Source organism: Acomys minous, assembly GCF_964271855.1.
Source record: "Acomys minous genome assembly, chromosome: 9".
Classification (NCBI taxonomy): domain Eukaryota; kingdom Metazoa; phylum Chordata; class Mammalia; order Rodentia; family Muridae; genus Acomys; species Acomys minous.
Window position 1 is genome coordinate 75,548,763 of NC_140490.1, and position 13,533 is coordinate 75,562,295.

General features: G+C 43.3%; 1 protein-coding gene and 1 long non-coding RNA gene across 6 annotated transcripts in view; one reads left to right on the top strand and one right to left on the bottom strand.

Annotated features, from left to right (window-relative positions):
- GLI3 (GLI family zinc finger 3) overlaps positions 1 to 13,533 on the bottom strand; it is a 276,887-nt gene that overhangs the window by 71,509 nt on the left and 191,845 nt on the right. For all 5 annotated transcript variants that reach the window (XM_084796219.1, XM_084796220.1, XM_084796222.1 and 2 more), the window contains exons 6-7: positions 11,183 to 11,329; positions 7,092 to 7,293 (exon numbers count right to left, since the gene is read on the bottom strand). In XM_084796219.1, coding sequence (XP_084652345.1) covers positions 7,092 to 7,293; positions 11,183 to 11,329 — 349 coding nt within the window. The remainder of the gene's footprint in view (positions 1 to 7,091; positions 7,294 to 11,182; positions 11,330 to 13,533) is intronic.
- LOC311605573 lies at positions 3,733 to 7,112 on the top strand. The gene is made up of 3 exons (XR_014782017.1): positions 3,733 to 4,385; positions 5,837 to 5,991; positions 7,004 to 7,112. It is a non-coding gene; the product is annotated as an uncharacterized lncRNA (long non-coding RNA).

A 13,533-nucleotide genomic window follows, 5' to 3' on the forward strand; every position in this document is an offset into this window, starting at 1 on the left:
TAATTGGGCTATCAATAAACAATGCAGTTTGGACTGATGCAGTCCTTTACACTGGAAGAGTTGATTGTTTTTAACATTAAAATGACAACAAGGGCGGCTACATTACTCAGCCAAGGGACCTACAACAGTAAAAGCAGTAGTACATTACAGTCATGAAAAGTATTATATTAAAACCATCTCATTGGTTTGTTAACTTTTAAAACACAGTATTTTCCCCAAAGACAACAGTTTCTCTTTATAGTAACTACACAGTCCCAGTGGTGGCCAGAGGTGGGTTTTTAACCCTTTCTTGTTTCAAACCACAACAAAGCTGGGGGCTATGGGCAGCTATGCCCATATGCCATGCCTTTGATGTACACTGATAACAGCAGAAAGCCTTCTGGGTTTCTGATTTCATCTTTGAAATCTCTCAATAAGCTGAAGTGGGCTGAACAGAGGTGGACAGCAAGGTAGCTAATGAGAGAACTAAGTTACAGGGGAGCCATAAATGGTCGGTGAAAAGACAGAACAAGTCACAAAGGCAGTGTTCCTAAATCACAGTGGACTGCGGAGTCTATGATAACGCTTGCCTTAACTGTAAACTGTACTCTCCGTAATGGCGATCAATAGCCGCCGATTTTCTGATCTGCCACGGCAGTTAACTTTCCTATCTAACATGGGCTTGTTTATCTTGAGACAGCATCTCAAAGCTCTTTATGTAGATCAGGCTGGACTCACAGAGACCCACGTCTGAGTGTGAGGATTAAAGATGTGTGCCACAGCACTCTGAAAAGAAACTCGCTTGATCATATCATAGTGCTACAATAAACTGGGGCAGAATAAACCCAGTTCTCTAAAGACAGAGGAACCTTGCTTTCTGGCTCAAACCTCTCTTAAACCTGCTGCTCATGAACAGCTAAGTCTGGCTGTAAAGTGAGGCAGCAATGAGGTGTCAGAGGTGCCACGTCTTGAATACTCGACCTGAGAAGTGCTGCATTCCATTCACCCAACTTCCTAGTCACTAGTCACATGGGTTGGGCGCTAAGAAAGCCACTCAGTTCCAGCTCTGGAACTTACTACACAATAGCTGCCGCTCACAGAGCAACACTCTCCAGCTTTGTAGAGAATGGCCTCACAGCTTCCATCAACTCTGTAGGTACAGATGTAGGCATACATATGCACCCACGTGCTTATACTTGAGAGCAAACGAAATAAAAACTCCTTCCATCAATAAAAATTCCTAAGGCACATTTACTGGAAAACTCAGCTAAGCCTCAGACCCACACACTCAAAACGAATGTGCCTTAACATTTTCGTTCTGGTGCGCACACTGTGAGTTACCTTTGAGGATGTGTGCTGTCAGACTTCCTATTGTGAAAGTGTTGTACAAAACTAAGACGCTACTTGCCACCAGGCAGCCATGAACAGCCACAGCGATGGCACATCCTGCAGCAGGAGTTGCACTTCAAAGCGGTGAATGGCTGAGCGTGTCCACATGGTTAGAAAGGGCGTGCCCCAGTGAGCAGCACCAGCTATTATTACTTCACTCGTGTGAGCGGTACTTCCAAGTATTGTTTTGGCTATGTTCCAGCCACTCGAGAACTTCTAGAAGAAATACCAACCTGGTGAGTAGGAGGAAGATCAGAGGACCCAGCAGACTGAGACTGCTAAGTACAGGCTTTTGACAGCCCCCTCACCCCTTTGAGCATGTCTTCACAGCCATCACTAGCCCGCCAGAGTCTCTGAAGCTTCCCACTGTTCTTTCTGCATTGGTCTTAGACTTTGCATAACCTAGCTCTGTCTAAGTCCTCAAGCTTGTGCCCTGCCTGTCCTGCCCTTACTTGACTGTCTTCTGGTCCTCTGGTCCAGTACCAGTTCTTCAGATGGCCTACTCCCCCCATCCTGGGATCTACATGCTCAGCATTCTTCTTAGACAGGTGCAGAAAGCTTTTCCTAGGGTGGCTCCCATCATCTTACAGGGTCTCAGCTTCCTGGTACCCGGGTCATCTCTACAGCAATGGCCAGCAATCAAGCAAGCTTATTCAACCACCCGCTCATTTATTCATCTCCACTTAGAGTCATTTCTTCCTGCAAGTTCCAGGAAGGTGAGGCTCTCACTTGCTCATTCAGCAGCCACTGCCTGCACCCAGCTTGTTGAGGGAATGAATAATTCAAAGAGAACTGCCTCTTTAAGAAGATACTATTAACTACTTGACTAATATTAAGGAGGAAGAAAGGGCACCTCATAATTTTTGTGTCTCTAGTATAAGCAAGACATTTGCTCCCATGAGCTGCACACAGCCAGAGAACCTACACTCGTTCCTACCTCCCATCAGGCAGCTTCCATACACCTGGAAAACGCATCCTTTATTCTACAAGGTTCTTACACCAGCAAAGGATGAGTGTGTACAAAAGAGAGGGCAGAGGGCACAAGAGTCACCAGGCCAAGCTTGCCTGGACAGACAATAGGACAGCTTGCGAGAACTGTGAGGTTGGACATTTGTGGGTGATTGGTACGGTAGAACAAGAAATATAACGTTTAGGGAGATGATTCCCCTAACCGTGCCAGATCTTAAACAGCCTTTGAGGAAGCCGTCTTTACGTTACCACTGAACTGACAGTGAAAAAGCCACACTGGTGTATGGGGCATGTGCTTCCAAGTCATTCTCCACCCAATTTGCATTGGGAGAAGAGGAGGGTCATGTGAAATGCCTTCTCTTCCCATGATGGCTCAGTGTCTGGGGGGATGGGGTTGGCAGGACCTTTTCAGTCCAGTGTAAGTAATGAGTGACTTACAACGTCCGGTTTAATTGTGGATTGAGGACCATGCTGCTTGATGCTGGAGTCTCCAGTGGAAACCTTTAAGTGAAGGAGAACTTAGAATTTCTTTAAAAGAAATATTTTATAATATGGGTTTTGTTTTTGTTTGTTTTGTTTTGTTTGTTTGTTTGTTTTTTAGTGGCAGCAGCTATGGGATAAAAGGGGCTTGAGATACATACCCCGTCTGATGGACCTAAGTGCTATGGTCAATGCACCAACAGATTTTTTTCAGAGTTCTTGTATTTTTAAAGATTATTTTAAAAATACAAAAATAATACATCAACAAGACAGGCATTCGTAATTTTAAGCCTTTGTTTTCTATCAGCTTCTCTGTCTCTGTTCCTAGATATAATGTATCTATGTATGCATTAAGTACACTTATGTGTAACATAGTCAATCTGTGGGACTGCAGAGTAACATCCAAATAGATCTTAACTTCTGGAAAACCAGAATCACTCACTGAAAAGGGGTGAAGGGTATTCTCACTGTTCCCTGTTGGGGGGACCTCCTTAATTTACTCATTCAGTAACCACCTGTGGTGCCCTGTCAATGGGAGAGGACAACAGTGGTGCAGAGATGTGAGTGACCAGTTCTGGTGCTCTGCTCCACCTCAGGAAGATGGAGTCCAACTGGTACCTGAATGATCACTTTATTGCCTAACAGCATCCTTACCAACTTAAAATGACATTCCTAGCCTATGCACTGCCACCATTAATAGTGAATAGGCACTGGAAAACTGTGAAAGTCAGGTGTGTTTGGGGTGAAGCACTGAGCACTGGAACGCTGGTGGCACTGGTCCCCACCAAGTGTGTGGAACTGTCCAGCTTCCTCCTTCCGTGTGTCTGTCCTCACATCCAGTTCAATGCAGACATCAAATGTACTTCCTGCTCAGGTTTTCTTGTATTGTTCCCCTTCAAAAAGGCATCTGCCCTGAGGATGTCCACACGCATCTTTCCTTTCCCTGCCATTTTCTGGTCCCCACTTGACTTTTTCTGAGTTGTTTTATTTAGGCCGAGGACCAGCAACACACCAAAGTTCCTCTGGCAAGTGGAGATGATGTACCCATTAGTACAATTACTACATTATAACAGCACATGGCAGCTCATCACGTACTGGACTACTTTCTCTGTAAAAGACATACTGTCTGAACTAATGTGTACCAGAGACTAAGGTGACCCATTAGGAGAGAAAGGATAGGTGTAGTGGATGTACCCATGTTTTTGTTTTGGTTCCAACTATGAGATGGGGAACAGTGAGAGAACAGGTGATGTTTGTCCACTAGAAGATGAACCACCTCGTGCATGGGGCTCATCTTAGCACAGACTCTGAGAGGACACACATATATGAGCCCAAGACAGGAGGGGGCTTTTTGGGTCTTGGTATTGTTTGGCTGTTCATTGCTCCAAGAGAGAATCGCTCCAGAGAACGCTTCGAGGCTCTAGGTTCCGGCTGCTGTTCCAGGTTCCAGCAGCAACTTTGGTGGAATTGCTGGTCTGCTGAGATTCTGCTGGCTACATGGGAGGTGAATCGCTCCAAAAATGTCTACTCCTCCTGTTCCCATTAACCTCTTTTCTCTTCTATCTAAGGTAGGTGGGTTGGAAGGGAGGTATGAGCGTAAAAGAACCTCAAATAAAGTAGGGTTGGAAAAGGTCGAGACCTACAGATGTGCATGAAAATAACTCAAGGCTAGAAAGAAAATGAATATGGGACGTGGCCCTGGGTCACCTGACTGCCACAAGATCTTTTGAGACCTCACTGTCTTTAAATCTTTTGCCACTTTTAATGAAATGATCATTGTAAGTCAGGGTGCCAGCAGCCTGTGAAGTGTGGTGCCTCCTTCTCACAACAGATGTAAGACATCATGAAGATGCTGGGTACTTGGACATTTATGTGGCACACTCTATCCTGAATCCTAAGACACTGTAAAACATACAGCAAACAAGTAGGAATAACTAAGAGAAGAAAGAACTGTTCACAAAGTAATTCTGGGCTAAAGGTGTAGCTCAGTGGTAGAGCACCTGCTTAGCACAGCCAAGGTCCTGAGTTCAATCTCTGGCACTACCACCTCCCCACAAAATGGTTTGTGTGACTATCATTTGTGTGGATGTCGCAGTATGTGACATTTCTACATAGATGCTTTAGCCAAGCCACATAACTCCAAATTCTCAGCAAATTAAGATATAGTTTATGGTAGAAGATGCCAGAAGAACAGGAACAAACTGCCACTGGTTGGAAAGGGAGCAACAGGCTGACATATCACTGATGTAGCACACCAGGCCAGTGGTACTGTCTCTTAGAAGTACAATGCAGGGTCATTTCTCTTTCAACTTTACCAAATGAGGAAGAAATTTTGTCCCACTATGGACCCATATCACCTTTAATAAAACATGACCCTTTCAGACACACTGGATGTCTTACCTGCAGCTGTTAAATATGCAAATTAGGGCTAAGGCTGGGATCTGATTACAGACAAACACCCAAAGCCTACACTTGTAACTTTACTAGCGGATCCTGAGACACCTTAGACCTATGTGCCGGTTACACATCGCTACCTGAGACACTCCAAACCCTACACTATGTGCTGACTATAGTCATGTGAGCAGGCATTTGCTTCATTCCATATTCCCACTTCTTATCAGTCATATGAAAGCACAGCAAAAAAGGAAAATCATGGTTTATTATAATACTAACTTCCCTGCCAATAAGAATTGCTGATAATTGAACCAGAAAAGCATCACAACTGCACTGAAAAATGTTCTAGTGGAAAATGGTATTAATTATACTTAATACAAATGGAGGCAGTACTATTTTATTTATTTGTATTTTTTGAACTGCTGATGTTATCCAAACATGTAAAGTCACATGGAAAACCCATCAATGGATAACTAGAGCTCTTGCCCATTTAGAGAAAAGAAAAAAATATATTTTTACTTACTAAAAGCAAGGCTAGAGAAAAGAGCCATTAGGTTCTATGTTCCATTTATTTACTGTGCCTTCTTGGGGTTTTATTTTGTTTGTTTGTTTATATTTTTGACAGAATGTTCAGTAGCCCAAGCTGGACAAGACACTATGTAGCAGAAGCTGGCCTGATGTTTCCTCCTCCCAAGTGCTGTCATCAGCCAGCCTCACTAGTATGTACTCTCAAAATGAGGAACCGTCCACAGCCACAGAACCACAATTCCAAGATTGCTGGTGAGTGAATTCTTAGACCACGGTGGAAATAGTAAGGAAAATGAGGGCTAAGGATTACACCAGCATTATTTAGTTAACTATTAGAATCCTGGTAAGATCTGCAGCTATCACTTAGAACTAGCCTGGCTAAAGCAAAGCAACCAGCTGATGGAGCAGTAGACTATCTAACAAAATCTTAGCATGGATTCAGGATGTTCCATCTGTATTCTGGGATGCCAGTCCCAATCTGATCATTAGCAATAAGAAGTATTTTTTTTTATTTATTCATTTATTATGTATGTATACAGTATTCTGCTCAAATGTATGCCTACACACCAGAAGAGGGCACCAGATTTCATTACAGATGGTTGTGAACCACCATGTGGTTTGCTGGGAATTGAACTCAGGAAGAACAGACAGTGTTCTTAACTTCTGAGCCATCACTCCAGCACCAAGAAGTATTTTTATAATAGCCATTTTTATATCCTGTGCATTCATGTAAGGGCATGTTTAAAATTGCTTCAATGTTCAGCAAAGATGGTCAAAGTTTTTATCTTTAAAAGAAAGTTGGGGGGAAAAGTAAGCTGGAAATATATAATTAAAAATATATAAATAAATATGTCTTTACTAGATTTCCTGTTAACTCTCTAGTGACTGGCCCAGTGGGACCCCAAACCCTGTACATTGGTTTTCTGCCGAGCTAAAAACACTGTTCTGAAGTCTTCTGCATTCCCAAAGTGTCCCTCTCCCTTGAGAGCAGTACGGTAACTTTGTCTGTCTTTGTCTTTTGTCCACACACTGGGCAACCAGGCAGAGTTAGTTTTTACTCTACATAACTATTTGCAAAACAAGACCTGAATTAAAAGATCTCAAATTCTCATTCTCAAAGAAGTGCATCTCATCATAACTGAAAAACTGCCACATAAGAGCCACTGACTAATGGATACTAATAAATTAATTCTGGCCCACTGTTGAGGTACTTGACCTGAATTCTGGTATGGTAAGCAGCCTGTTGCTTCTTTCTTCCTCTCAGACCACTGGGACTGCAAAAGGACTGCTGGTTCATTTGAGCACCGACACTTCATGACAAAGACACATAACGGATTCAGGAAAATACGCACCTGATAGCGCTTGCCGATAAGTGCCCATAGGAACCACTTGCTGAAGAGCTGCTACGGGAATTATTGAGAATTGTGACCAAGGAGTTAGGAGATGTTCTTATCATGGTCTGAAGGTCAAAGCTATGATCCGACAGTGGCGATATAGACAGTGTGCGTTTTCGGCTGGGCCTGGCTGACAGCCTGGGGCTGGGAAATCTGGTGCCTGTTACAGAAACAAAACAAAACAGAACTTGATTACCTACAGCCAGAATCTATACACTATTGACTGCCGCTTCTCTGTGCAAAAAGGAGAAGGACAAGAAGTTGGCAATGTGTGGTGACAAGCATCTCTCCTCCCCCTCGTGATCTACTGGTGACAATTGAAGAAATTAGAGCAAAATATTTATCTTCCAGGGGCTTACCACAGAGGAGCGCTGTTTATTAATGTGCAGGCAAAATGATAAATTGCTCAACAAAAGGGAGAGACTTTTATGTGTTATCCTTCTCATTTCTAATGATTTATGAATCTGACAGCTGCTTAGATATTCCCATCATTAATTCACCACGAGCGACAAAGACAGAGGTTCCCAGAGCTGCAACACAATGAGTGCCCTCTCAACTCTAATACACACCATTTTAAGGCAGTGAGTTGAATGGCAAAAAAAAAAAAAAAGAATGAAAGCATGCTAAAATAAGCAATTTTGCCTTTCTCCGTGACTCCAACAGTTAAATGCTCCCCATAAACGTACAGCATCAGGAAAGCAACTTATAAACGCACTGCCCTGAACTCATTGTATTCACTTTGGGGTGATTTTGTACCCCGCGAGTCATCAGAAAGCCTCTGGCTGTCACGGTTCAGGGCGTACTATGGACATCTAGTGGGAAGAGGCCAGACTGCTGCCAAGTCCTTCGCGTGCACAGAGCAGTCCTGTCACACACGGTCTTGGTTTCAGAGGTGTCAAGAGGGAGGGTTCGTTTCCTAAAAGCCTCCTCACCTAAGAATATATATTCTATGTTGTTGATGGTGGTGGTTTCTAAACTTCCCAAGGGGGGTGTGGCATAAACCGTGCAAGCATGCTAACGAGGCCTGACTTGCCTAATGACATTGAAATGGACCTTTCTTTTCCATTAAAGAACTACCAGTCTTTAAACTTCACGAAAAACCCGTTGACAACTTCTTAATCTGGAGGTTAGTACCTCCACCTAAGCCCATGGCCACTCAATACAGTGGTTTCTACCTGAAGGTTCACAATTAAATAGAATTTGCACTCAAATTTGTTAGATGTCAAGGTCTTGGTCTTGGGGCACAGCAAAGAATGTTGGCCATTGGTCTACCCCATCTTTGGAAGGTCAGTTTACAAGCTCAATGAGGAGATGAGAAGGGTGTCTTGCCAGATAAGAAGCAAATCAATTATTATTCATTTAAAGTACAAATAGAAGATTTTATACTTCAGAGCTTACAGGGACATGGCAAATTTGCCTTATTTACAAAACTAAATGGTGGCATGGTGGCGCACTCCTGAAATCCCAGCACTGGGGGAGGCAGAGGCAGGTGGATCTCTGTGAGTTTGAGGCCAGCCTGGTCTACAAAGTCAATTCCAGGACAGCCAGGGCTGCACAGGAAAAGAAGAAGGAGGAGGAGGAGGAGGAAGAGGAGGAGGAGGAGGAAGAGGAGGAGGAGGAGGAGAAGAAGAAAGCAGACCACAACAGATCTCAGACAAGGTAACAACAATCCACCATGCTCTGAGATAAATTAACGAAACAGAAGAGCTGACTATGGAAGCCCTTACAGTTGATCTCACAACTATAAACAGCAGCAGAAAGTGGCGACACCGTCCATGCACAACCCTGTCCCACCACTCTGAATGACAAGCACGGTGCCTTCTCAGTGTAAGTACGGATGGTAATCCCACTCTCTGTGCACTTCTACTACCTAAATGGGCATCTTGTTTTTATTATGCCTTGAACGTAACTACTTTACATTTACTCACTGCAATAAGCTAATTTCATCATGAAAGGTTTTAGTGGAGAAATACTTGTCATTTCCAGACAATCGAAAGGACAGACCATAACCCTTCGCAGTAGCCATTTACCGTGGGACTCAGACATGGCAAGATAAGGAAGTCATTCTTCATCCTTGCCACAACTGACTTTGGTAGAGATGCTCAAGTTTGACCCCAGCCTTCTAACCGGAAGTGACGCAGGAGGTGATGTAATCTGATGCTATGAAACACAGGAAGCTTTATATCTACCATACATTATTCAAAATCGGGGCCCAGAGCCTAGGAAGACCTTCTCGTCAAACTCTTCAGGTCACAAAAGGCTGGCTGGAAAATGTTCCCCCTTTCTGTCTCTGAGAATAGCACTGTTAAGTCAGTTTCTGGTCATATGTACAGCATGTACTTCAGGAGTCCCTGCCTTCCCGACCCCTCCAGCTCCCCACCCTTGTCCAGGATGCTTCTTATGGGAATTACAGGCTCCAGGCAAGAGCTATCAGAGTTATGAATAGACCTGCTTAGTCTCTGTGTTACACCAAGTACTTTTCCTTCTGTGTCAAGTCATCCCTCGCGAGTCACGGCACATGCCAATTTTGCAGAGGTAGAAATAGAACACAAAGCCTTCCAGGTGCTAGGTGAGCGCGCTACCATCACCCCACAAGCCCAGCCAGAGCCTTCCTACTGCTCCAGCACAGACTGCTCCAACCTGGCTTCTGTTAATTGTTTTTGTTTCTCTATTCTAATAAAAATTTCTGACAGAGAAAGAGGAGCTTTCTTTTCATGTGATGAATGATAGGACATCTAAATTCCTACTTAATGACACTCAATTTACCATAGACTCTGGCAAATTAAAATTCCTTTAATTAGTTTTTACAAAGTAAAAGGGTAGCTTCATCCTTTATTTAGATAAAAAAAAAAGTCACTGCCTGGCTAAACACATTCTTATCAAATAGGCGAAATAACGCAGGCTGACCTTCCAAGGAGTCTTTCTTATTTTAATCCTTTATTTGCAGATTTTTAAATAACTAATTTGCATAATAACGGTGAACTGCCCCTCCCTAACAATTGCTAATTGAAATGTGGTTATGATGAATCTGAAACTTGAGCTCTTTATGCTACTGATTCTAACCACAACAGAACCCCCACAGAGGGTGCGACCCAGATCTTTCTCTTGGTGGGTGGTACACGCTGCCCAAGAGAGGCCAGCACCAGGCCACACTCCTTTGGGGGTGCACCAAAGTGGTCCCTTTTGATTAGCAGACTCAGATGTCAGTTTTTATTCCTGTGTGGACCATCCTCTTTATTTCACAAATCTGAGGCCTAGATTAACAAAAGCACACCCCTGACAAGGATAACTCCAAACAGACGCTAGCTTGAAAGGCAAGTGTTAAGCGCCACTGCTAGAAAAACCTGCCTTATGACATGGCAAGGCTTTAGCTTAATTCTTCAAGACCCTGCCAAAGCACACTTATTCACTGAACAGGTCCTTTCAGAGATGAGTGCTCTGTCTAAAAAGATATTATCATATCTAAAAAGATATTATCATAGGCCCACTGTGACCCAAAGGAATCCTAGTGTGCCTGTAGGTACCCCCAAGTGATATGCAAATCAAACGGTCTTTCCTTTCCTTCATTGCCAGGTACTAAAATCTGGAAAACTTCCTGATTTCTTCTATGTTCTTAACAGCTACATAGGGTCTTCATGAAACACAGTGTCTTAATATAAGAGTATGTGAATGGAAATAAATCATGCCTTACAGTTTCTTGATATTTTTTTCTTAATGCTTAATTTCTAAAGGATAAAATCCTTGAAACCGTGGAGTGGCCATGTAAAGTCCATCCAGGTAACAAATCTGTTCCTTCATTTTCATACCACAAGAAAGCAGAGCAGGATGATTTCTTCATCAGCTACATTTCTAGTCCAGCCACCAAACTACAATTCTATGCATATTTTATTTCTCCAGGAGGCACACGTCATTTCAGGCTGGCTCCGTCTGTGGAAACTTACTTTAGATCGAAAATGTAGCCCATCACCTGACCTGGGCCGCCTTCCCTCCATTTCCTAGTTAGCTCTGACTACCCCTCCAGGACGCCAGCAACCAGGCTTGTCACTTACTATCCATAGCATGAAGGTACTCCATGTGGATGGCGCCCGCACCGGCAGTGGCAGCTGAGGGAAGGATGTCAGCATAGGGGCTGCGCTGGCCTGTCAGCAGGGCCATCTGGTGATAGTACTCCGCGGGGCTCACTCCAGCATGGGGTGCTACAAGAGGAAACAGGACAGTGACAGTTACAAGAAGGACGAGCAGACACTCTTTTCGGAAGCATCCTCAGTCCTCTTGTGGTTCAACCTTCAAACACAACGCTTTTTACCACTCCGTGCAATGACACTGTTCTACGTCTGCGTTCACTGGTATAATGTGTCTTCATCTGAGAGGAAAACTGGAGGAATAAAAGTAATAAAATACATTTAAAAAGTTTTGTTCTCCGTTTAAAGAAATTAACATGAGTTCAAAATGATTAGGACATATATAGTCATGTGTCTCTTAAGACGGGACATGTTCGAAGAACGTGTCATTCAGGCAATTTTGTCATTTTGGGATCACAGAGCAGACACATATACACTAAGGAAGCAATGACATCAACTAGACGGTGTGATTTATGGGGAGTCTAACACACACCAACTTGTCCCCGCGTTGGTACCAGAAATGATGGGCTGGAAGGAGACGGTCACGACTGACTCCCTCCCCGTGCAAAGAAAATAGTTTCAGATAGACAATTACTGTATGTTCATACTTCTTACAACAGGAGACAACTCAGACAACTGTGATATCTTTCCAGACATACTTAAAATACTTCCCTAGGCTCCTGACAGGAGTGTCTGAGTTAACACTCACTAACACAAGAAGTCGGAGTTTACAAGAGAGAAAAAAGGGCAGCACAGCATTAATGACACACAACTGAATGATAAGCTGCAATTTCATGATCCAGAATTTAAAAGCTCTCTTTTTCATTTTTTCCCCCACTAGAAAATCAAAAAGAAAATGTACCTATCAATCTGCGACAATTTCCTGGTAAGAGTCAGTGTTATACGAGTAGGATAATAATTGGTTTCCACCTGCCAATTTACGTGCAAAAGCAGCAAGATATTGGGGCTGTACTGAGGGTGGCCTCTAGACTTTCAGAAATATGGATTCAAAGAAGGTAGCTAGGAGCCAAACGTAAAGTCATGTTTGTAAAGTGCTTAAGGCACCGCATTTGAGCAGTGGAGGTTTACCTTGACTAGCTACAGGGAGAATCCTGGCAATAGATGTTTTGATTGGTGCCCACATGCAATACTTTTTATGCATGATACATAGAAAATATTAGACTACAAGAGGAAAATATTAGTGAAATTATTTGGCTGGGTACTGTGGTGGTTTAAATGAGAATGGTCCCCCAAAATGAATAAGGACTGAAACTTTTTGGGAAGGACTGAGAGGTGTGGCCTTATTGGAAAGAAATGTGACATTTCAGGTGAGCTTTAAGGTTTCAAAGGCTTACACCACTACTAGTTGGCTCTCTTTCTCTGTCTCCTCCCTGTGGATAAGGAAGCTCTCAGCTACTGCTCCATTGCTATGCCTGCCTGCCTGCTGCGAGGGGGTCATACGCTATCAAACTGTAAGGCCCAGTACATGTTCCTGAAAGTTTCCCTGGCCATGGAGCCTCTTCATAGCCATAGAAAAGTAACTAAAATAGTTCCTAATTACAGTCTCTCATGAGGCAGGAAGGGGAAGGCAGACCCACCAATCAATCAATGGATATTAATTCACAGTCATTAAATGCAGGCAGTGAGCATGATTTCCATAAAGTAACCACAAGAACCAGGTGAACAGTGAGGTTTCTACATGTCAGACACAGGTCCAACTCCACTTGCACCCTGAGCTTCTTCCTCACTCCTGTCTGTTTTCCTTATGGATATTTTTCACCACTTTCCTTTACCAAGAAGAAAAAAAAATCAAATTCCAAGCATAAAAACAAACATGTTTTACCTTTTGCAGGTTTTTTAGATGGGAATATTGCTGAAGTGAGAAAATGTATCCCTTGGTTACACTACAAAAATATTCACTGCACTGAATTCTTAAAAAGAAAACATAAGGGACAGTAGTTGTTTCTAGATGACGGATATTCCTGGAAATACATGAGGAGAGACACTTCCTCAGAAGCGTAGTACCCTGGCCAGTGTGCACAGACAACCTCGGAATATAGTACCTCTGTTAGGATTAGGGATGCGGAAGTCATAGCAAACAGCAAACCTCTTACCCTGCAGCCCCCAGCAGTGGCCCGTGTTCTGCAGTAAGGCATGCATACCCCCATCAGCAATTCGTAAGGCTTATGCAATTCTGTGTCTTAATGCAGAGTTGGGCAGTTGTAGGCAAAGGTTTGTACATACATGGAAGGACACAGTGAATCTTTCCTTCCAAGCCT